Here is a 24,952-nt window from a genome sequence, read left to right on the forward strand (position 1 = left end):
AACATTAATTTGAGGATAGGGGAGAGGAGATGCAGAGTATATGTGAAAGTTAAAGTTATTTACTGAGAGTGAAAAGGAAAGAAAGATTTTGAAAAGGAAAGAAAGATATGAAGTTAATTGTAGATAATTGGGAAAAGATCTTACCATGTTTTTTCATAATTTGTTACAATGGGCTTCTTAAGTAAGTGAGTCGGGAGACTACTGGTTATAGTTGGAGAATGGACTACCTAGCTCCATTAGCGTTTTGGAGGCAGTTCAGTCTCTGGTGATGGCAGATCCAGGATAAAGTTCTGGAAGTGGACACTAAGGTTGCATAGAGGAGGTTACTAGACGTAAAGAAGGTAATAGCTAGTATACATGGGTTTTGAGGTTACCTTGTGTGATATTAGTCTAGAAAGGAAACATTTGACCTGCAGCCAGAGTTGCAGTTGTTGGTAGGTGATAGTTGTGAGGAGGGAGAATATGTGACAATATCCAAAAAATGAGAGCCTCCAAGAAGCAAAGGCTTTTATAAGAAGAAGGAAAAATAATGATCTGAAAGTAGTAGTAGGGAAAGAATACCCATCTCATCTCCACTCAAGTCCACAGTATATGGCAGAAACACCTCTATTTGAGAAGAGATTACCCATGTAAGATAGAACGGTGGGTTTTTATTTATTATGAAGTAAGGATGAGATTTGGAGAATAGTCTGGAGATTGTGTCTGATATGGAATTCTGAAGATACTGAATTGAGGACCCTGCATTAATTCATGGCTTTCGTTTCTCATTGAAATGAAAACAGGGTAGGTAATCAAAAAAGAAAAAACATATGTAGGGAAAGGAAGGTAAAATGTTGAAGTGAAAGATTTCAACAAATTTGGGGGAGATTGAAATGAGACAAGAATAATTTGATGGATAAAACAACATAAAGGAAGCTGGAGCCTATAATTTGTTTTTGAGTCCAATGTGGGAGCCAGTCTGCCCATTGGAACCCTGGAGAGAATTGGATTTAGAATTGGCATGTGATAAGGAATGTGTGAGTAAGAAGTAAATCTGAAAACGATGAATTAATTGAAGGTCTACAATCAAAACAATTGAGTCAGAAATCTGTGATCTTTACAGTGTGGAAATATGAAGTCTGTCATTTATATACTGAAGAACACTATGTTCTTTTTTTCTTTTTTTTTTTTTTTAAGAGAAATTGAATGATTATGTAGGGATAGTTAAGTCCTTCATGGTGTTAGTGGACTAGAGTTCTAACATTTGGGGCCTAAAGCCTGACAGTGCGCATGTGAGGTACACTCCCTTCTTAGAGAGCTCCATACTAAACGACCTTTTTACATATTGGCATCAAAAGAAAGCCAAATCATATCCAAGTCTTACATTCTTAAATATGAAAAGCACCGCTCATTCTTGGTAAAAATTGCTTGTTAGAGTTAATACTTAAGATAATACGTAATGCCAAACATTAGACAGTGGCATAAGACTTTTAGAAGCAACCTGATAGGCAAAACACAGTATTTTCATTTGGGGCTACAGGTCAGAATGTACATGTAAAAAATTTTAATGAAACAAGTAAAATAGTTACTAGTTGGAAGAAATGAAAGGTAATTGGAAAGAATATAATTAGAGAGGAGGATATGATGCTAATACCTTATCTGACACAGAAGCACATTAACAGAAGAGAGCTAAGATCCTAACTCCTTCATGTAACAAAAACATAGTCATGCTATTGAAACTTGGGTAATAATCAATAACCCAACTAGTAATAGTAATACAATTACTAGACATTGGGAAGAAATGGAGGGAAAGTGCAGGCGAGAAGTATAAGTGAGCAAAATCCTCAGAGGAAGAAATAATTATTACCTAAAGATAATAAATCAAGAATAAGAAGTATGAGGTTTGAATTGGACTACCATAGTCACTAAAATTTGAAACTTTAAAAAAAGATTGATTCTGAGGGTAAATCAGGTGACAAAAAGTTTCTGTTCATCATATGCTCTTCTGAGTTGTCATGTCTTACATTCATTTTTTAAAAACTGCTAACAAATGATTTTCCTATTTATTTTTTAGTGCATATAAACATTTTATATGTTAGAATTTTGGTTCTAGATAACCTGTAACAGTTTAAATACGAATATGGCTATGGATTAGGTGGACCTTCTTTTGGGGACTAAATCAGTTTTGTAATTATTGTCCTTATTAAAAATTGATACCACCCTAATGTCTGACTATTGTCTTTTCAGGATCAAAGCAAGTTGGAGAAACACCAACATCTGGAGACTCTCTAGATGGTACACCACGTACACCCAACACTCTCTTTGATTTCACACCTCCTACACTAGACCAAGTACAGGAGGAGGAGTGCGAAGTAGAAAGGTAATGTAGTGATATCTTAGGGTAGACATTGCTTAAGTTTTTTGACTGTACTGTATTCCTATTTTTCCTATTGTTTTTTTTCTCTCACGTGTGTTTTTTTGGGGGGGAAAGAATTAGAACTTAGAGTTACTATTACAAGTACTCAACTGTTTTTTCATTTATCTGCTGCTAAATCCTGAAGAATTCTTTGTCAGCTGTGGTAGTTTAACCCAGTTTTGCTTCTCTTGGGCATGAATTTCTTGATTACAGTTTTGTTTTCATGTTAACTGTTTATTCTCCATTGTTTTAGGGTGACTGAACATGGAACACCAAAGCCCTTTCGAAAGTAAGTAATCCTGAAATAGCTTTCAGGAGAAGCGTATTTAAAGAAATATATCTTTTCCCCTAAAGTTCTCATTTTAAAGGAAAAGAATTCCTGCACACAAATCTGTTAGACAGTATAAAGCAAAGTTCTTAATAAACATTAATCATTGAAAAGTTATTTATAGAGTGTATGTAACACATATTAGCCATTTGTAGGAGGACTGCGCCTTAGCTTCTTTGCTATACAATACTTCAGAAATCTGATTTACTATAATGTAAAAACTTGTGTCATTTGCCATCTGTCCACCTGATATCCTCAAGGAGAATTTATCATTTTTTCCTTTTAAGGTTCGATAGCTCAGCTTTTGGAGAAAGTCAAAGTGAAGATGAACAGTTTGAAAATGACTTAGAGACAGATCCACCCAACTGGCAGCAGCTTGTTGGTCGAGATGTGTTAGTGGGACTAAAGCCTTGTGAGATCAAAAGACAGGAAGTAATTAATGGTGAGTTCAATCAATTTTTGTTGTTATAGTTGTTCGCATATATTGAGTTTTTTCAGGAGTAAAACTAACCCCTGAGTCTAGGAGTTTGCGTCAAAGTTCTGCTAATCTTTTGTTTTAAACAAAGGAAATTAAACCGGATAGATAATCCTTAAACTTTCCAATTCAAAAAACATAAGTGATTCTGTGTTTAACCGTTGGGGTATTTAAGATTCATAGATTCGTAGATTTTTTTTAATTAATTAATTTATTTATACAAGCACTGGGCAGTCAGAAGCGCGGGAGGGTGAGAAAATTTACCAGAGCCAGAGCGGGGAACAGAACAGGCAGAATGACGAAGAAATACACTGCTGAGGGGAGCACTGGGCACCGGCAGGAGAGGTCTGTCACGCCATGTGGGACCCTCTCTGGTGGCGGGGGATCGAACCGGTGCTCCAGAGGCTGCGGGCAGCTTTGCAGCCCAGCACTCAACCGCTGCGCCACCAGGGGAGGCCCGATTTGTAGATCTTAAACTTGAAAAATTTGAGACATTTGCCCTATCACTTGTTATTTTTATGCAGCAATTATAAATGAGGAAGGTAAGGCTCAGGGTGGTTGGTTGACTTAAGCAGAATCATACAGTTCTTAAGTGATAGGTGAAAAATAAGATCCAGGTCTACCATTATTCTGTCTAGTACAGTTTCTTTATTTTACTTTAGCATGTATGTGACAGAGATAGGACATGTCTGCTGTACTGGCTGCTCTTTTCAGGATGTGACTTGAAAAATAGCCTTCCTAGCTCTTAAAAAAGTTGATACAAAAAAAAGTTGATACAGTGAAATTGCAAGTCTGTCTTCAGACTGAGTATTTATAGGCAAATTCAATAACCAAAAGTACTGCTGTTTATGAAAAGGGTTCAATTTAAAGGCTATATGATAGTGTTTACAGTTTTCTCATGTTGTAGTTGTGACTTGTGGGGATTTGGAGAGGAATTTGGAGGTGCACTGTTAATTTTTAAGTACATTGAATGATGTTTTTCATTGGCCAGTAGTCAACTCTTAGAGCTGGTATGTGGCAGAGTTTCATGGAATCAAGATTCTGAAAATGACTTCAGAGATAACTATGTCTGTCCTAAACTATAATTATTATATAACTCACTTGCTATATAATTCTAGCTAGTGCTTATGTTTGTTGCATGGAATTATTCTAAGTAAGGTGACATTTCATATCTCTTTTTCTGCTTAGAATTGTTTTATACTGAAAGAGCTCATGTTCGAACATTGAAGGTTCTTGATCAGGTGTTCTATCAGCGAGTGTCCAGAGAAGGAATTCTGTCATCTTCAGAACTACGGAAAATTTTTTCAAACTTGGATGATATTCTTCAACTTCACAGTAAGAGAAATGATTCTGATCTTTGTTCCTAACATTTTCAATGGATAAATGACATAAATGCACTGTAACAGTAAAATCTTATAAATGTATCCAGGTAGCATTCCTTAAATTATACAGTTATATGTGAGCATATAGCATAAATAAAGAAATAGTTGGCTATTTAAACCTATCTAAACCCTGCTTTCAACTTTCTGTATACAAAGTGTTAGCACAGGATTTAGTCAATATCCAAGATGAAAACAATAGTGTAAAATTTCCTATCCATTATACTATGAATGTTTTAAAATATATATATTCCATATAATAATATGTATAAGTGCATTTTATAAAGTCATATACAGTATATAATCCCACAGTAGGATAATTTTCAGGAATTATTTTATTGTTTTGTTGTTTGGAACACTTGAGTACATACATAAAATTTCCATCTTGCTGACTTTCCTGGTGTAGTCAGTTTAGACTTTTGTAGACAGTAGTATCAGTTCCTCTCTTTGACAGTCACCTTTTCCCCATGACCCAAAATATCTTATCTCTCCCCAAGGATGCCATACCACCTACCAGTACCTGTCAATCAGATTGATGCCTTTTATTTTTTTGTGGGTGATCTTAGGTTTCATCAGCATACATGAAAAATTTCAGGCTTGAATTCATCCATTCCTGTGAACACAGACATTTTGAGAGAAACAATGCACTATTAAAACCTGCACTATTAAAATTTAAGTTTTTTATAAACATGGTGACAGATGAATCTTGAAGCTTACACATTGTTTTATGCTTTGGCATCTGATTTTAGATAGAGCTCACAGATATCTAGAGATATAAGAATTGTGTTTATATTTATTTTTAAGGAGATTAAAAGCATTTATACTTTTCTGAAAATTATTTTTTTGAAAGTTTAGGTTCTTGGTACCACCAATAACTCATCCTGAAGTGAGTGCATACTTAATTTTTTCCATTGTTTTTCCCCCCTGCTTAGTTGGATTGAATGAGCAAATGAAGGCTGTTCGAAAGAGGAATGAGACTTCTGTTATTGATCAGATTGGGGAAGATTTGTTGACCTGGGTAAGGAAATCTGCTATTTTTTCAATATTTTCATAAACAACTACCAGATTCAAGATTAAGTAAATAGCCTTTCTAAATATGCAAACTCATTCATTTTTCACAATTAATGTAAAGGGTTCAGAGTTTGTATTCTCTTGAATAAGTGCTCAAAGTGCTTTTCTTCCATCAAATTAAAAATAATAGTTCTTTGTGTCCTACAGAATATAGAATAAAGTGGATCTTGATAAAAATAATTTAACTGATGTAGAATTTTAACTATCATCTGTTAATCTAAATTTCAGAATTGTATATTGTTAAACATTTTTAGATCCAGAACTACCCTTATAAAATTAGAAAAGTGAAAATTAACTTGTTTGTAGTATAAGGGAAGAGTTCAGAGACGTTGGTATCTGTCAAATTCTGTTACTCTTTCTGCCTGACTCTTTGTCAGTATATATTTATGTGTCAAGCATCTTTCTAGATGCTGGAAATATGCTAGCAATCAAATCAGACATGGTTTCTGCTCCATGGTGGGGCTTATAATCGATGGAAAAAATGTTATTATTTCAAGTGTGATGAGTATTGCAAAAGGGGAGAGTACAGGTTGTTATGGGAATATTTAGTAAGGAAACTTAATCGAACATATGGAAAATACTCCTAGGGGAAGTGGATTTAACCAAGCTTTTATTTTATTTATTTATTTATTTATTTATTTATTTATTTATTTATTTATTTATTTATTTTTTGTGGGACCCTCGGCTGCGGCCGGGGAACGAACCGGCTCTGCAGAGGCTGCTGGCAGCCTCGCAGCCCAGCGCTCAACCGCTGTGCCACCAGGGGAGGCCCTAACCAAGCTTTTAAAGAAAATACTATAGTTAAAGCTGATAATAGTATATAATGAAGTTCTCAGAATCTTAAGCCTGAACAAGAACTGCTTAGATACTGCTTCAATATGTAGACTGCTTGAAGAAATGCCACAGATTTTGGTAACTCTACAATGATAATTTTTCAAAAGATGAAATACTAGTTGGTTGACTAAAACAATCTTTATCTTACTCCTTTCATCAATGATTAGATCTTGGACCAGAACTTACTGATTCAGCAGTAGATCTTTTCTTAGACCAGAATTAGGGAATCATAATCCAGTCTTTTCTCGCCTTCATAGAATTTTCTAAAGCATTTTTCCTTAGGCCCAGTCTGCCATTGTTGTTATTGAGGAGATTTAGTGTCCTTAAAAAGCTCAACTTTCTCTATGACTGCTCTTTTATAATGTAATTCATTTTGTTTCTTGATCTCTATGTAGCAATGAAAGTTGTAATAGTTCTAGTGACTTAGCAGCATTCTCCTCAACTTGAAACCGAAAATGTGTAGTATGACATAGTGTAGCATCAATTTGCAAGTCAAGCTTGGAGTAAAATAACTAAGTTGTATGTACTTGATAATCAGTCTTGATTCCTCAGGAATTTCATCTGTATCTCAGATAAACAATGCTCAGCACCAAGTGTCAAATGAGATTCATTACTGGTAAGGGATAGAGTGCAATTGCTTCTCTCTTCACAGTCCGTTGGACTCCATAAATCTATTACAGGGTAAAATAAAATTGAGAAAGAGCAGGACCAATAAATGTCTTTTTTTTTAAAAGATTTATTTATTTAGGGCCTCTCTGGTGGTGCAAGGGTTAAGATGCAACCTATGAAGCAATCCGCAGCCACTGCAGCACGGGTTCGTTTCTGGCCAGCCAGGGAGCAACCCACATGGTGCAGCAGACCTCTCCTGTCTCACCCTCTGCTCTCCTCAGCAGTGTCCTTCAGTCAGTCTGCCTGTTCTGTTCCCCACTCTGTCTCTGGTGAATCCTCTCACCCCCCACTCCTCTGGCCTGTACCCCAGTTCTTGTATGCATAAATAAATAAATCTTTTTTTTAAAGAAAAAAAAAAGATTTAAAAGATTTAAATCTTTAAAAAAAAATTTATTTATTTATGCATAGAAGAACTGGGGTGTGGGCTGGGGAGAGCAGAAGTGAGAGGATACACCAGAGACAGAATGGGGAGCTGAACAGGCAGATCTATGGAATAAACTACTAAGGGTAGCAGCAGGCAAGTCAGGATTGGTCTGCTGTGCCTTGTGTGGGTAGGGATCCAACGTGGGCCACAGTGGTGATAGTGCTGAGACTTACCCCCTATGCCACCAGGGAGGCCCCAAAAAGGTGTCTCTCAGCATCTTTTGATGAGCATTTTTGATCAGTGTATTACTGATCAGTGATCAGTATATACCCATAGGAAGTTGAAGAAAAACAGAATGACCAACCAATTTGGTCAGTAACTGTTAGGGACAGAGGGTTAATTTAGAGCAAAGCACTGACCAGAAATAGAAAAGGCAAAAATAAATAAACCTTTAGATTTACTATATCTTTAAAGATAGTATAGAAAAGTATTTTCTAGTATTGTTCTCTTAAAATCATCCTGTTAGTTGACTAACTAGGTAAAATTACTATAAAATTGCTTGAGTTTGGGGATATTATTTTCTTTTCTAAGTCCAGCTGTACTTTGATTAACATATCAAAATTGCTACCAGTCTCATATTAAACATGTTGAGTGCCAAGTTTACTATAGATTATGAATACAACATTGGAGCAACCTATTCAAATAACACTTTGGTTCCTAGTTGAACAAAAGTTACTTTTAATATATCAACATATGTACTTCAAAAGGATTTTTCATAAAACATTTTCATATAAACCATAAAGCAATTATTACAAATATAAAGATGGTTCAAAATAAGTTATTCCACCTGTACTTTTAAGAGTACTTACTATGAGTGAAACATTATTATGTTTTATCAGAATTTTTAAATCATGATGTGTACAAAAAAATTTAGAAATTAAAAAAATCAGTAATTATGTAATTTTTTAGGAAAAGATTCTACTTTTTTGACTGAAGTAAAAATGTTTTAGCAAAAGATTATACTGATGCTTCCTCCCCAAAGGGAGAGTCAAGGCATGGCGCTCCAGCTGCTGTAGCAATGATTTGATTTTATTGCAACCTGGAAAAGTTATGACCAGCCCTGTATTTCAGAGTAAGAAAGAAGACCAGAATCCCAAGTCTCTTGTTCCTGGAGCAATAGCAAAGTAATTTTTGTGAAGGTGTCAGATTCTATGAGAATGAAGGTTTAATCTCAGTCTTCAAGTTTTTGTGTCTTCATATTCAGTAAATGTTAACTTCTCTATACAATTTGGAAGTGGTCTAGCAAGGTAATGAAAAAGTATTAAGCGTGGTAAGCATCAATGAGCAAGAATGCATTGGAATATGATCAGAAAAGGTCTGTCTGTGTCAGACTCAGACCTTTTTAATGGAGAAACATTGATGCTGCACACAAATGTATAGGTCTCTGCTGTCACCAGAGAATACTTAATGGAATATGGAACAGAATGCAGTTGTCTCTTTGGCCTTATACAAGCTCAGTACCCACTTCTGTATTGTGTTCTTTGCATTCTTGGCACAGTTCAGTGGACCAGGCGAGGAGAAGTTGAAACAAGCTGCTGCTACCTTTTGCAGCAACCAGCCTTTTGCCCTGGAAATGATCAAATCTCGTCAAAAAAAGGATTCTCGATTCCAGACTTTTGTGCAAGTGAGTTGAATAAGTTGTGTAAGAGAAAAAAATGCAATTTTTTAAATTATCAATTATAAAATGAACTGGGGGAATTCTAAGACTAAGCCTTTTACAGAGATTTTACCTATGTTGACCTTTTTTTTTAAGCCATGCATTATTCTTAAATTACTGGATATTGTTGGAGTGATGAATAGTAAATACTATGTCAAGATTAAAATACTTGACAGAGAAGTCCACATTGCCATGGAGATAGATATTGTCAGGAAATTATCCCTGTGCATTATTAAAATGACATAGTTAATACATGGGATTGGGGCTTATAACAAGCCCAGGAAAGACTGTAATAGCAGTCACACTTTCTGAGGTCTGTAGTGGTATCTATCAAAGGTCAATAGACTTCAGCCCACAGGCCATATTCAGCCTCTTACCTGTAAACAAGGTTTTATTAGAACATAGTATATTCATTTTTAATGCTATGTAGCAAATTACCACAAATGTGACAACTTTTAAAACAATGCAGATTTATCATGTCATAGTTTTTGTGGCTTAAAAGATATAGTTTAGCTGAACCCTCTCTTCATGCTTTTATCAGACTGAAATCACCTTGTCTGCTGGAGCTTCAATTCTCATCTGAGCCTTGGGCTCCTCTTCTAAGCTCTGTTTTTTAGCAGAATTTATTTCCTTATAAATGTGTGACTAAGATCTCTGTGTTCTTGCTATTATTGACTAGGAACTACTCTCAGCTCCTAGAAAATGTCTACATCTCTGGCATGTGGCTTTTTCAGACAGTTTATAAAATGAATGTTTCCTTTTTCCAGACCAGTAGGAATGTGTTTCTCTGGCAGAGCCTTTATTTATTTATTTATTTATTTATTTATTTATTTATTTATTTATTTATTTTTGAAGGTTCCTCTGATTAGGTCAGATTCACCAGATTTTTGGATTAATTCCTAGTCAGCTGATAGTAACCTTCTCACGGGAGTGCCGTCCTATCACATTGATGGGTTATTTTTACTCCAGGGAAAGGATTCATATAGGGGGTGTGTGCTACACTATGGAAATGTTAGAGGTCATCTTAAAACTCTTTACTACATATAACTCTGTTCATTTTTTTATGTATTGTCTGTGGCTGCCTTTGTGCAAATAGCAGACTGAAGTGGTTATAACAGATACTGTATGACCCGACAGATTTAAAATATTTACTGCTTGGTACTTGACTGAAAAGTTTGCACAGCACTGGTATAAATTAACTGGTATAACTGGTAGGCATGCTACCCTTAGGAAAATGTAAATATATTTTCTGAATCACAAGACAGCAATTCTTAGAGTTGATTATGGAGGCTCTCAGTCCTTCCCTAAACAGATAAGAAGCCATTGCTTTAGTGATAAAGGGTACCTTCCCCCATTTTCTGAGTAAAGGAGAAAACAAAAGCGTGATGTGGAAATGGTAAGTTTGGTTTTTTTTGTTTTTTTTTTTTTTGTTTTTTTTGGAAATGGTAAGTTTTGATTTAACAATTAGACCTGTGATTGTATAGACACCTATGATGAATATATGATATGTATTTAATTAGTCCAAATAAGAAATACAAAATCAATTATTTCACTTTAATTTTAGGATGCTGAGAGTAATCCACTGTGTCGTCGTCTGCAACTGAAGGATATCATACCCACCCAAATGCAGAGGCTTACTAAGTACCCTCTTCTATTGGATAATATTGCCAAATACACAGGTATATTATTCTTGCGGAAATAAAAAAGCTAAGGCACAAAGAAAACCATAAGTTGCTAACTAATCTCTCACAGCATCCTGGTGCTTGGACGTTGAATTTCCAAGTAGTATAGCTAAATTTTATTTATTTTTTTTAAAGATTTATTTATTTATACAAGAACTGGGATACAGGCCAGATGTGGGGGAGGGTGAGAAACAGAGCTAAGAACCAGAAACAGAGCTAAGAACAGAACAGGCAGACTGACTGAAATACATTGCTGAGGGGAGCAGCAGGCGAGACAGGAGAGGTCTGCCGTGCCATGTATGTTGCTCTGTGGCTAGCGGGGATCGAACCGGCACTGCAGAGGCTGGAGACAGCTTCACAGCGCTGTACTCAACCGCCTACACCACCAGAAAGGCCCAGTATAGCTAAATTTTATAACAAGATTCAATCCAGACTTCTTCAGGCTAATTTGATTTAATATATCTCATTAGTAGCTCTAGCATAGAGTTTGACAAACTATGCATCATGGACTAAGTCTGACTCACTACCTGTTTTTGTAAGTAAAGTTCTTTTGGAACATAGTCATGCTAATTTGTTGGCATTGTCTGCTTTTGCACTACAACAGCCCAGTTGAGTAGTTACTACAAAGATCATTTAGCATGTAAGGTTGTAAAATAGTTATTATCTGGCCCTTTACAGAAAAAGTTTATCAATGCTTCCTGTAGCATTTATCATACTTGCTTTGAATTCTGTGCAAACTCCTGTTTCTTATACCTGAGAATTTGAATGCATAATTGGACAATTTAAAAATATGGTACCTGCTACCCAAAGTGACTTATACCACACATACTAATTTTTATACTGCAATAGATTTGTTCAGTAAAATTGGGCTATTGCTTAGAAAACTGTAGTTATACACAGTCTGATTTTGCTATTCTTTACATTGTAGACCTCAATATAATCTCAGCACATTTTAGTGATTTTCATCTTCTTTTAATAATCCAAATATTGTAATTTATTTTCTTTGTTTAAACATAATCTCAAATTCAAGAAACTTACTTTGAGTATTTTGAATTGTGTTATCACTCAAAAAATGTTGCTGAATAGGTCAGTGGACACAGTCTCATAGGCTATACTGTGAAATTCTAGGAGAGGGTTCATCCCATTTATATAGTTTACAGTATGACTGGGAAACACTCCCTGGAATGTGTAACATAGCGGCCCTGATACTTAATTGGACAAGTATCATTTCTTATATTTGGGATTTTCTAATATGCTTTATTTTTAAACATCATTGGAAGTCTCACTTGTCCAAAAATTACCTGAATTGAGATTCTACCAAAGATTTTAGTCTGGTATAAAAATAACCACCGTCTTAGTATATACTTACAACTGTTAAAATGAAATAAGATCATATCTGATTTTTTTCCATTTTCCATTTTTGATTTCTTTCCCTTATTTAGAATGGCCAATAGAAAGGGAGAAGGTGAAGAAAGCTGCTGATCACTGTCGTCAGATCTTAAATTATGTAAATCAGGCTGTCAGGGAAGCAGAAAACAAGCAGGTAAGATGGGAAAAGGAAGAAAATATAGGATGACATAGTGAGAATGTTAAATTAGTATTACCTGGAACTTGTGAAATGCTAATTGAAGCTATCATTATATAATTAAAGGTCAGGACATTTGTTAACTATTCATATAATAAGTAGATCCAGATCAACTTGTGATAGAAAACTAGGGTTGTATTTGAGCCTCTCTATCTGCTTGTTTGCTCATTCATTTCATTCATCTATTCAATTAACTATATTTACAGAGATTCTACTATATACACACACACACACACACACACTGAGTATATAGAATGGTTAAGAAAATTTGTGCATTAAGGTGCCAGTATTTTTTTTTAAAGATTTATTGTATTTATTTATGAATACAAGAACTGCAGTGGAGGCTAGAGGTACAGGGGGTGAGAGGATTCACCAGAGACAGAGTGGTGAATCTGTAGAACAGGCAGATCTCCTGAAATATGCTGCTGAGAAAGCAGCAGGCAAAACAGGAGAGGCCTACTATGCCATGTGGGTTAGCTCCCTGGCCAGGGTCAAGCTCATGCTGCAATGGCTGGCAATAATCTTGATAACACTGAGATTTTTAACCCCTATGGTGCCAGTATTTTGTATCACTTACTGTGAAGGAGAATTTCAGGGTATTAGGCATGTGTAGGAAGAGAATCTAGCCTAGTTTGAGCATATTAGGCAATGGCCATCAGAGACAGCTTCCTGGAGGAACTGACATTGAAGCCAGGCTCTTAATGATGAGTAGAAATAACCAGAAGACTATAGAAGGGGACTATAGGTAGAGGGAACAGCGTATACAAAAGTCCTGGGGTAAAAAAGGAAGCATGGTATATTTGATGAGCTGAAATGTGAGAATAGTGTGGATCATTCCTAAACAAAATCAGAGTGGTATGAAATGAGGTACAGTTGGCCAGCGTCCTACAGGGGCCTGCAGACTGTTAAATAATTTTATTTTTTATCCTAAGAGCAGTAGGAATTCACTATAGACATTTTTGAATAGCACATTCAGATTTTTCACTTTTTAAATATCCTTGGTGAATGGATTAGAAGGAGTAAAGGAGTGGAGGAAAAGGCTCAATTAGCAGAAATCCAGGATTGATGATTGTGTCTTAGAGAATTACAAGAATTAGCAGTGTATTTAGAAGGAAAAATTAACAGACTTGGTGACCAATTTAAAGAAGGATTTGAAGGAAGATGATGGATAAGAATAAACCCCTGACTTGCACATTTAGATGGACATGAGTGGAGAAGCCCCAGATCTATGGGGAGGATGATGAGCTTGGGATATGGGGTGAAGTGTACAGCAAATTGGCTATATGGATTCACATCTAAAAGACTGTTAAAGATAAAAAATTTAAGATTGTGAAATCATACATGTTAATTGTATCCTTGGACATGGATATAATATCTTAGGAAATGATACGATTGCAACTCTGTTGGTGAGGGTATAGAAAAACAAATACTTTCAAATGCATCAATATTATCTGATGTGTAAAGTGATAAAACCACAGAAGCGCAGTTTGGCAATAGTCACATAAATTTAAAATGCACATATTATACATCTACCCTTTGATTCAGCAATTCTATTTCTATTGACTTACTCAAGAGAAATGAAAATATATACCCCATAGATTTGTATAAGAATGTCTAGAGCATAAATCAAATGTGCTATAGTCATGAACTAGAATAATGCAGCAATAAAAAACATTGAACTACTGATACACACAGTATGATGAATATCACAAGTATTATGTGGAATAAAAGGAGCCAGACATGAAGAGTACATACATATAATCAGTATATATGTAACTCTAGAACAGGCTAAACTAATCTATAATAGGTAAAAATTAACAGAAAAGTGATTAAGTTACTAATGATATTAAATGACAGATATTAACTGGGAAGAAGTACAAGGGAACTTTCTGAGGTGATAGTAATGTTTTGTATCTTGATAGGAGTTGAGTGCATAGATGTATGCATTTGTAAAAGCTCGTGAAAGTTACACTTAAAATGTATGCATTTCACTGTATGTAAATTTTACTTAAAAAAGAACTATATTGGATTCTTGTTAATGATATAAATGCCGAAATGTTTAGAGGTAAAAAGTATGCTTATATCAAAAGTGAAAATCAAAATCAACAAAAAACTATGAACCAGAGACACTTTTAGGGGGGCGGGGGTGGGAGGGGAGGGATTGGGGTCAGAATGGGGGGGCTGCAATTGTATGGGGAATATAACAATAAAATTTATTATTTAAAAAAAATAAAATAAAATAAAAAAAAAGTATGCTTATATCTAACTTATTTTGAAATGTATCCAAAAATAATATGGATTGATGGATAGAGAGATGAATGGATAGATATATGAGAAAGCAAATGTAGCAGATATTAATTGTGGGATGTAGGTGGTGGGTATATGGGTGGATGTTCTCTATCCACATTTAGACTAATCTTTTCTTTGTATTTGGAAATTTTTATAATCATGGGGGAAATAGCAAGTACCTTTTTATCTAAAGTTCTAGAAATTTATCCTGTATATGTGTATTAAAGCTTCTGAGTGCAGTTATTTTACTTCAGTATTGTTTGCTATAGAAGATCGAAAGTAATCTACGTAACTACCACTAAGATGTAGTTAAATAAATTATAGTTCATTCATAGTCTAGAATACCATGTAGCCATCAAAAACGAGACAGCTCTTTCTATATGTGCTAATGTGGATCATTCTGCAGGATGTATTGATGAGCTGCACACACAAACAAACGTGGGGAGGTGATCAGTAATGCATATGAATCTATTCTGTTACTATTTGAGTAATATATGTATAAATATTTATTCTATCTTTTTTTAAAAGGATATATACACAGTATGCATAGAAACAAGCATACTTATATACACATATATTCTATTTTCTTAGAATATTTCTCATAGGCTACCCAAGAAATACCTATTTCTTTAAAGAAAATTGGAGGCTGGGAATGCAAGAGGACTAGATTGGAGGGAGACTTTTTATAAATATTTATTTACTATTTATTGTGTGCCATATACTGTAGCATGTACATGAATTACATATTCAGAAAATAAATACAGGCTTGTGAGAGGCCAGTGAGTTTGAAAAGATTGAGGAAGAAACCTGTCAAAGAGGTAAGAGGAAAACCCGGGAAATGTAATACCACCAAAGTCAAGAGAAGGGAGTGTTTCAAGAAAGAGTGAGTTGTCACTGTGTCTAATGTTGCAGGGAGTTCAGTAAAACAGGAAGGTCATTGATATTCAAAGCAATAATCCTGACTCCACCCTGTCTAATTTTCAGCGCTTGGAAGATTATCAGCGTCGCCTCGATACCTCCAATCTGAAGTTGTCAGAGTACCCAAATGTTGAAGAGCTCAGGGTGAGAGATGGTCTAATCATAATTTAAAAAATAAAATAAAATTTACTAAAGACCTGACAGGTAATTAACATCTCAGTGAGAACATACAGTACCTGAAGGAATTCTTATATCCTAGATTTGTCTGTATTTATGATTCTATGCTTCTTATTTTTTAAATGTTTTTAGAAGTATTATTTTCTTTTTTAAAGCTTTATTTATTTATGCATACAAGAACTGGGGTACAGGCCAGACGTGTGGGGGGTGAGAGGATTCACCAGAGACAGAGTGGGGAACAGAATAGGTGGATCCACTGAAATACACTGCTGAGGGGAGCAGCGGGCGAGTCAAGAGAGGTCTGCTGCGCCCTGTGGGTAGCTCCCTGGCTGGGGATCGAACTTGTGTTGCAGTGCTGCGGATAGCTTCATAGGTTGTGTCTTAACCCCTTGCGCCACCAGGAAGGCCCTCTATCCTTCCTTTTTATATAAAGATTACTTCAGTCTTTCATTAGCGGAATGTTTTGTGCAAAACTGTAATTTTTTGGGTCAGGAATATTTGCAGGAGATGAAGCAAGTAGTACTTACTATTAAATTTAATTGTGTTCCATAGTTTGAGTAAAAGCAAGGCTATTTACTATGAGAACTTTCTAGATTATTGAATAAAAAGCAAGGTAACTTGTTTTTCCTTGAAGCTTTTTAACAGGATAAAAGGTGAAAACATTACAGGAAAGGTAGTGAAGCATGTACTAAGTGCCACTTCTAGTACATGGACTTTTGTATTGAGAACTTTTTTAGGGGCCTCCCTGGTGGCACAATGGGTTAAGCACCGCACCATGAAGCAATCCGCAGCCTCTGCAGCACGAGTTCGATCCCCAGCCAGCCAGGGAGGTACCTACATGGTGTAGCAGACCTCTCCTGTCTTGCCCGCTGCTCCCCTCAGCAGTGTATTTCAGTTAGTTTGCCTGTTCTGGTCCCCACTATGTCTCTGGTGAATCCTCTCACCCCCCCTTATCTCTGGCCTGTACTCCAGCTCTTGTATGCATAAATAAATAAATCTTTTTTTAAAAAAAATAACTTTTTTAGGATTTTAGGTATTTCTTGTACTATTTCCATAGGTGGTAGTTTTTGTAGATTTATTTGGTGGCTTTTGAAATAGACTTGCTGATGTGCTTTTAGCTTCTTAATTTCTAGAGAATGAGATTTTTGTAGAACTACTTATACTGAAAAAAGATTTTCTTACTGAGTTATTAACATGTGGAGAAAGCTCAACTTTTCATGATTGCTGTTCCTTAGAATTTCCTTTGGAACTAGAGCCTTGAAACTTGGAGGCCTCTTATAGATGAGTTAGGCATCATCCTCATCTAGTTATTCATAGAAAAATTAAGGGATGGATTAAGAATCTAGTGGCTGAGTGTTTGCAACTTCATTTTCATAAGCTATCATAACCTATGTAGAGTGAGATTTGGAAGCCAGTACTCCTGAGTGTTTGGGGAAGATACCTTTTCCTTTTTGGAAAATTTTTTGCACTTAACTTGGTCTTTATTCTGTTTTAATAGTTGACAGATACAATAATGATAGTGAATGTAAATGGGATCTTTTATGTTAAGAATTTCTTGAAATCAGATGATACAGAATATCATCTCAGCGAGTGTTTGTAAATGATTTGTGTGTAATTCTCTTTATTTTGGCAGAATTTGGATTTAACGAAAAGGAAGATGATTCATGAAGGACCATTGGTCTGGAAAGTGAATAGAGATAAATCTATTGGTAGGTCTCATGTCTGTCATTATTGGTGAGAATGGAGATAAGAAAAGCGTGAGAAAGATTTCTTATGCCAAGAGAAGAGATAACCATTCACAGTTTTCATTTACAGCAGTTAACAGTGCTACCTTGTGTTACTTATGCATTTGCAGATCTACTTAGGTTATTTGATATTTGAAGTGTGTCAAATATTCACTTAGGGATGAAGCATGAAACTTTATCATGCTTCGGTCCTCTCTTCATCTTTCTTGTATTGTAATGAGTCTAAGCTTTCTTTAGACCACTATCTCTCAAATTACCTGTGGTGAGAAACTTTATTTTTTGTTAGTCATAGATTGATACTTTAGTGTAATACAATAAAAATGAGTTATTAAAAGTGAAATTTAATAAAATAGCAAGTCAATTATTTAAATTTATTAGACTTAATAGAAATAACATTTCTCTGTCGAATTGTTATAAAGTTACAAAGCACATCTCAATTTCTGAACTGATCACCTTTTCTGTCTTTTTTCTTCTTAGATCTATATACATTGCTGCTGGAAGACATTCTTGTCCTGTTACAAAAGCAGGATGACAGACTGGTGTTAAGGTGTCATAGTAAGATCCTAGCATCTACAGCTGATAGCAAACATACATTTAGCCCTGTCATTAAGTTGAATACCGTGTTGGTTCGACAAGTGGCAACAGGTGACTATGTCCTGAGTAATATGATGTCTAGGCTTATTGTAAAGTTGCATAAGGTATAGTCAGTGTTGTTTAAATAACACAACTTGCATACAGTTTCGTTCCTGTTATACTCTTCTACAAATTAAATGAAAAAAAAATGCACACACACTGTTTGGAAAGTAAATTAAGGATTCAGGATGCCTATGATTTTTCTGAGTCATTTTCTGCATTTAAAATTTTTTGCATGTTACTTTTGCCTTTATTCCATGTTTCAAACATTGAATTTGGAGGTAATATCAAAAAAAAAAAAAAAAGGGCTTTCATTGGAGTGGTATGATTTTGATTTTGGAAAAAAGAGCAAAACCTGAAGAGGTAAGTATAGTATAGGTTTTTTGAAAACCGCTTAAGTTAGCAGATTATATATTAACTGTACCAACAAAGAGATCTCTTTTGAAAGTTGTTCATTCCATTATGGCAAAATCAATTTAGGACCTCTTTCTCCAACACCCACTGAATATTATTAAGAGTTCAGGAAAAGGGCAATTCAAAATAAATTCATAAGAGTCATAGTGTTCAGTTGAGTACTTTAGATACAGTATGAAATATAAGTTGCATAGATTTTAAGTGTTTAACTTGATGGATTTTTATAAAGTGCTCATGTTTTCAAGTGAATATTTGTGTAATCTTTATCTCGATTAAGATAAAAAATAACACCAGAACCCTAGAAACATCCTCCCTGTCCTCTGTAGGTCATATTGTTAGAATAAGTTTTGCTTTCTATTTTCCAGATAACAAAGCTTTATTTGTCATCTCCATGTCAGACAACGGAGCCCAAATTTATGAACTGGTGGCACAGACAGTTTCTGAAAAGACTGTGTATGTACTAGACATAGCTCTAACTTTTCTATTATCCTGAATATAATAGTCAATAAACTTAATTTTGTTTTTGTACTATAACTTTGGAAATCAAACAGTAGGTAGAAATAAGCACTTTGTATTTTTTATAGATGTTATTGTAAGAACTTGTTCCTTTTTAGATTGATGTCTTTTAGTGTGATTCTATTCTATTGAATGCGCTTTTGTAAAGAAAAATTTCTCAGAAGTGCCAAGTAAAGTTGCCAAGTAAAGTTTTTTAGTGGACAGTATGTTCATAATGTCGTTAGGTTTTTCTTTAAGGCATAGGGTTTTTATAATTTCTACTTAATAGGATATTGTCTAAGTAAAGATATTGTCTGATAAAGTAGAGTTTGTTGTTTGTTTGGTGTCTAGCTTATTTGTTTTTATTTTTGCTTTCTGAGTGTATTTAAAGGGCATGTCTTTTTCCTTTTCCTTTTGTATTTTGTTTTCCTTTCAAACTTCCTGCAGTTGGCAGGACCTGATATGTCGGATGGCTGCATCAGTGAAGGAGCAATCTACAAAGCCCATTCCATTGCCACAGTCATCACCTTGCGAGTGAGTGTACTTTTGCCTAGTCATAGGAAGGACTTTGTGATTTGGTCAGAAAAGAAATGGCTCATTCTCTGTTGCAGTCATGTTGGGCACCTCATGAGGCTGAAAGCTTTTCTTTTTTTCATAGAGGAGACAATGATGAAGAAGAACCTCCAAAATTAAAAGTGGAACATCATGGTATTTCAGTCACTGGTATGCAGAGTCCAGGTAAACCGATCTGTTAAGTTTACCTAGAAGACTGTAGTCTGTAATTAGTTGTTAAAATGCAAAGACACTTTTACTCATAAAAGTTTATGAAGTTTATGAAGTTTGTGGCATGATTTGCTCTAACAAATTTCACTTATCAGCCTTCTCTTGCCATTACAACAGTGCTCTAAGTTCTGTGTATTTTCCTTAACAAATAATCTCTGTAGCTCATGTGCTTGTTTTTTTCCCAAGTATTTCCTGAATGTTTAATGTTAAAACTTAAAAAAGATCTTTTTTTAAAGATATATTCCACTTGTTCTGTTCTACTGAATAGAGAGAGATTTGGGATTAGTGTCTCCCTTAATATCATCCAAACCTCAATCACATTCACTGGACACCTCTGGAAAATCGGAGGTAGATGATCTCTTTGCTACTGAGAGACAGTTTGCAAAAGCGCCGCATGAAGATGGGACTCTAAAGGAGGTTGGAATAAATTATCAAATCACAATCCCAGATCCACATTTGCCTGTCTCAGAAGAACGGTGGGCATTGGATGCACTAAGGAATTGTAAGTTTTTTTCATAAATTAATACAGATACTTATTGAGTACCTGAGTTGTATAATATACAACTCTAATCATGTAGGAAGAATCCAAGGAAATATAAATTGTGACTTCACATCAAGAGTTTTAGCGTTTACTTGTGAAGATGATAAAAAACCTCCCATCTTTTTATGTAATCACATGATACAGGTATGTCAAATTTGGTCTGGTTGGAGTGACCCCAAGAAAATGAGAGAGAGAGGTGACTAGTGCCTTCAAGAATGAGTAAGATTCAGCTAGATATGTAGAAGAATAGAAGTCATTCAGACAAGAGGCAGAAAATCTGAAGATGTTCCCATAGTAGGGAGTAGACCAGTTGGTGTGTGGTAGCTCATACAAAAGTGAAAGGAGTCATGGGGAATCAGGTTGGGAAGTCAGAAAGTAGTTTTGATGGGCTCCATTGTGTGAACCTCAAATCTCAGATTAAGTCCTCCATACTTAAAAGATACACAGTGATTTGAAGTTTTTTTTCAAACTACAAGTATTCCTCTAATTTTCTTGAGGACGTTGTAGTATTCTCCATAATGGGCTCGCCTTCCCAAATGACACTCGGGGCTGGGGTGTGGGAAGGAGGGAGAATTATGGGGGGGGGGAGAGAGAGAGAGGGAGAGGTATCACTGTTACAAATTCCCATTTGTAACACTATGAGTATGTCACATCTCTCAGGTGTACTGAAGGTGGGAAAGGGCTGAGAATGATTGCTCTAACTGTAGAGAACTATTTGAAGGTTTTAAGCCAGGGTATGACTAAGGAAAAAAGATTAATTTGGCTGAGAGCTGCAACAGGATTTGAATGGAAACAGGTTTGGAGTGGTGCGTTTACTATTAAGCTATTGTAGTAATCTAGGCTTGGGGCTTAAAGGGTTTCTACTAGAATAGTGTCAGTGGCATAAAAATAAAGTGAAGAGTCAACAGATACTTAAAACAATTGACTTGTTTACATGTGAGGGCAAGAGGAAAGGGAATATTTAGGGATACTTTCAGTATTCTTGTTACTGCCCACTGCCATACTTGTCTTCTTTCCTTTTTTTTTAATTTGCCAGAGATTATAGGTTCAATTTTAAAACATGTTGAGATTAATACAGTGGTTGGAAAGCCATTTAAAAGGCAGTGATGAACTGGAAGTTGGAGTGTTTTTGTTTTTTTTTTTTAATTCAGTTAACGTTGGTTTATAGCATTATACAGATTTCAGCTCTACAACATATTATTTTGAGATATGTACATACTCTATGTTGACTGCCACCTGAAGACTGGTTCCCATCCTCCATGGTACAGTTGACCACTTTTACCCAATTTACCTACTGCCCCTACTTCCACCTCCTCTTCTAGTAACCATTATTTTGTTATTACAGTCTAAGGGGTTTTGTTCACTTTTGTTTTCTTTCTATATCTTCTATGTATGAGTTAAGTCATACAGTATTTGCCTTTCTCCATTTGACTTATTTCACTAAGCATAATACCCTCAAGGTCCACCCCTGTTGTCACACATCGCAAGATTTCATTTGTAAAGCAGTCTGATACTGGGGCTTTTGTTTTGGGGGAGCTTTTTTATTGCTCTTTCAGTTTCCTTGCTTATGATCAGATTGCTCAACACAAAGATTTCAGCTTTTTCATGGCTGAATAGGATTCCTCTGTGTGTGTGTGTGTGTATGTACATATTCATTATTCATTCATTTGTTGATGGGCATTTACATTGTTTCCAAATCTTGGCTATTGTAAATAATGCTCCAGTAAACAAAGGAGTACATATATCTTTTCAAGGTAGTGTTTTCAGATTCTTTGGGTAAACACCAGAAGCAGGATAACTGAATCACATGGTGTCTCTATTCTTGATCCTTTGTGGACTCTTCATCCTCTTTCTATAGTGGTTGAGCCAGTTTACTTCGCACCAACAGTGCACAAGGATTCCCTTTTCTCTGCATTCTTGCCAACACTTCGTATTTTAAAATAGCTATTCTCACAGGTGTGAGATGATGTCTTACTGGTTTTGATTTCTATGTTCCTAATAATAACTGATGAAGAACATCAGTAGTTGGGAGTTTTAAGATTAGAACTTAGGAGAGAGTTGGGTTTGAGTGTCAAAACCATAAAAAAATGTATAGCATATCAAGAAGTAAATGTAGAGCAAAAAGATAGAAGGACAAGGATTCAGATGTGTGTGGAAACTGTATACTTTAAGAAACAGAAGAGAGAAATTAAGGCAGAGTTGAAAGTAAGGAATTGATCCAGTTCTTTAAAACCTAGATCATTCTAAATTCTGTTGAATTAACAGACTTCATGATTTTGGATGGTTTGACTAATATCCCAGTAACTCTTATCATTGTATGAGTGACCTCACAGCTTACATTTGTCTATTCAAAATTAAATCAGTTCTCTTTTCAACAACCTAAGGAAGCTGTGCTACTAAGGTCTTTTTTTTCAAAACTAATAAAATGTTTCTTTATCTTTGGAAATTATACATGCTATCAAATCACTGGAATTAAATTTTATTACTGTGCAGTTTTATTTTTCCTTTACCATGTAGGGAGATTCTGTGGATTATTATAAATGATAAAATTAATGTTCTCTGTGTAATAAAATTATAAAAAAGAATTTCATGTTATATGCATCTGCTTCTGGAAAGAGCAGAGCTTGCAGGGGGTTTTTTGGTCTGATTTACCACAACTTTTTTCAGCATCCTTAAGTTTCTTTGGGTATTATTCTAGTCACATGAAAGAAAAAATAGAGGCAGCTATAGTATTGGTTATTTAGCAGTTCTAACCAGGATTACCCCCTTAGGTCTTTTCAAGTCTAGTTTAATGTTAAAACTTCTCTAAATGGTGTTTTATTTTATTTCTCAAACAAAACAAATGGTTATACAAAATTAATATTTTGACTAAAATTATTAAAAAGGTACATAATAGAGATAATTGGTGATTCGACTAATTTAATTATGGCAATCTGAGGTTATAATTGTGACTTTCTTTTTTCTTCCTCCCTAAATCGTTTAGTGGGTTTGTTGAAGCAGTTGCTGGTACAACAGCTGGGTTTAACTGAGAAGAGTGCTCAGGAAGACTGGCCACATTTCCCCAGACACAGGACAGCCTCTCCAGAGGGGCAGGCAGACAGTCAAACCCAGAACTCTGAAAACATTAAGGCCTATCATCCTGGTGAAGGACAGATGCCCTTCAGAACTGGAACTGGTGACATTTCAACTTGTTATAGTCCACGGACTTCAACTGAATCTTCTGCTCCACGAGATTCAGTAGCACTGGCATTCCAAGATAGCCAGGCAAGTAACACTTTAATAATGGACCACATGCTTATGACCCCAGAGATGCCTCCTACAGAGCCAGAAGGGGGTCTTGATGAGAGTGGAGAGCACTTTTTTGATGCCCGTGAAGCACATAGTGATGATAATCCATCAGAAGTTGATGGAACAGTTAAAAAGGAAGAGAAGGATGTTAATTTACGCATCTCAGGCAAGTTTCTTTCACATTCAAACTTTGATTTTGATTGTTGTTAACTGTCCTGTGTGCTGAAATGGATGTTTTTGGGTATCCAAGCATATTGTGTGTATGTGAGTGTGTGTGTATGTGTGTATATTTTGTGGTATTTATTCTTTCATGTAGTAAATAATTACTCAGTCTACTCAGTGCCAGAGGTCATTCTAGGTGCTGGGTATTACATTTAATAAAACTCAGAAAAATTCACTTTTTTTTTTTTTTTTGTGAGCTTAAGTACTAGTTAGGGGAAGAACAATGGTAAATAAATAAACAAATAAATAGATGTCAGATACTATCTGACATCCTAAAGTATTAGGAAGAAAATAGTCAGACTAATGGCCATTGAGTAATGGGAGCAGACAAGGTAGCCAAGAAAAGGGCCTCCATGAGGCAGCATTTGAGTAGAGGGAAGGGAGGGAGATAATACATGAATATCTGGAGGCCACGTGTTCCAGTAGAGAAGACTAGCACACAGGCTCTGCAGCAAGATCATATTTTTGTGTGGTTCAGGAATACAGGGTAAGAAGAATATGGTAGGAGATGAGACAAGAGAGGTGTTTAGCAGAGGAAGTGGAGAAAGGACCATATAGGGATGCTGCAGTTAAGTTAAAGTAACTTTTGAAATATTAAAAAGTTATGAAATTATTGCAAAAGTTTGCTAAGTTTAACTTGAACCTGAAGAGAGAAAATTCTTATGCACTCAAAACTAAACATGAGGTTTTAGAAAGTGATAGCGTTTTCTTCTCTTTAATAGCTTTTACAGTTGTCATTGTCTCACCGTATCTCTTGTCATCTCTTTTTGTGATGGTGGCAGTACCGATCTCATCAGACTGTTCTGTCTCTTCACTAGGAAACTTTTTGATCCTCGATGGCTATGAAACAGTGCAGGAGAGTTCCACGGATGAGGAGATTGCTTCCTCACTTCCCCCGCAACACAGAGCAGGCATCCCCTCCATGGACTCTGCCCACCAGCACCAACA

General features: G+C 35.5%; 1 protein-coding gene across 1 annotated transcript in view; it reads left to right on the top strand.

The window, feature by feature from the left end:
* The window catches only part of ARHGEF12 (Rho guanine nucleotide exchange factor 12), a gene marked incomplete at both ends in the record, with an annotated part of 117,622 nt that extends 93,630 nt beyond the window's left edge, over positions 1–23,992 (top strand). The window contains 16 exons of the mRNA XM_084249558.1: positions 2,227–2,359; positions 2,649–2,684; positions 3,011–3,165; positions 4,387–4,533; positions 5,510–5,595; positions 9,074–9,199; positions 10,797–10,911; positions 12,357–12,457; positions 15,773–15,850; positions 17,517–17,592; positions 18,106–18,273; positions 19,041–19,128; positions 19,618–19,704; positions 19,829–19,908; positions 20,222–20,455; positions 23,478–23,992. Of these exons, the coding sequence (XP_084105684.1) occupies positions 2,227–2,359; positions 2,649–2,684; positions 3,011–3,165; positions 4,387–4,533; positions 5,510–5,595; positions 9,074–9,199; positions 10,797–10,911; positions 12,357–12,457; positions 15,773–15,850; positions 17,517–17,592; positions 18,106–18,273; positions 19,041–19,128; positions 19,618–19,704; positions 19,829–19,908; positions 20,222–20,455; positions 23,478–23,992 (2,225 nt within the window). The remainder of the gene's footprint in view (positions 1–2,226; positions 2,360–2,648; positions 2,685–3,010; positions 3,166–4,386; positions 4,534–5,509; positions 5,596–9,073; positions 9,200–10,796; positions 10,912–12,356; positions 12,458–15,772; positions 15,851–17,516; positions 17,593–18,105; positions 18,274–19,040; positions 19,129–19,617; positions 19,705–19,828; positions 19,909–20,221; positions 20,456–23,477) is intronic.
* Between the last annotated feature and the right edge of the window lie 960 nt (positions 23,993–24,952).

This window comes from Talpa europaea (assembly GCF_964194135.1).
Source record: "Talpa europaea genome assembly, chromosome: 12".
Classification (NCBI taxonomy): domain Eukaryota; kingdom Metazoa; phylum Chordata; class Mammalia; order Eulipotyphla; family Talpidae; genus Talpa; species Talpa europaea.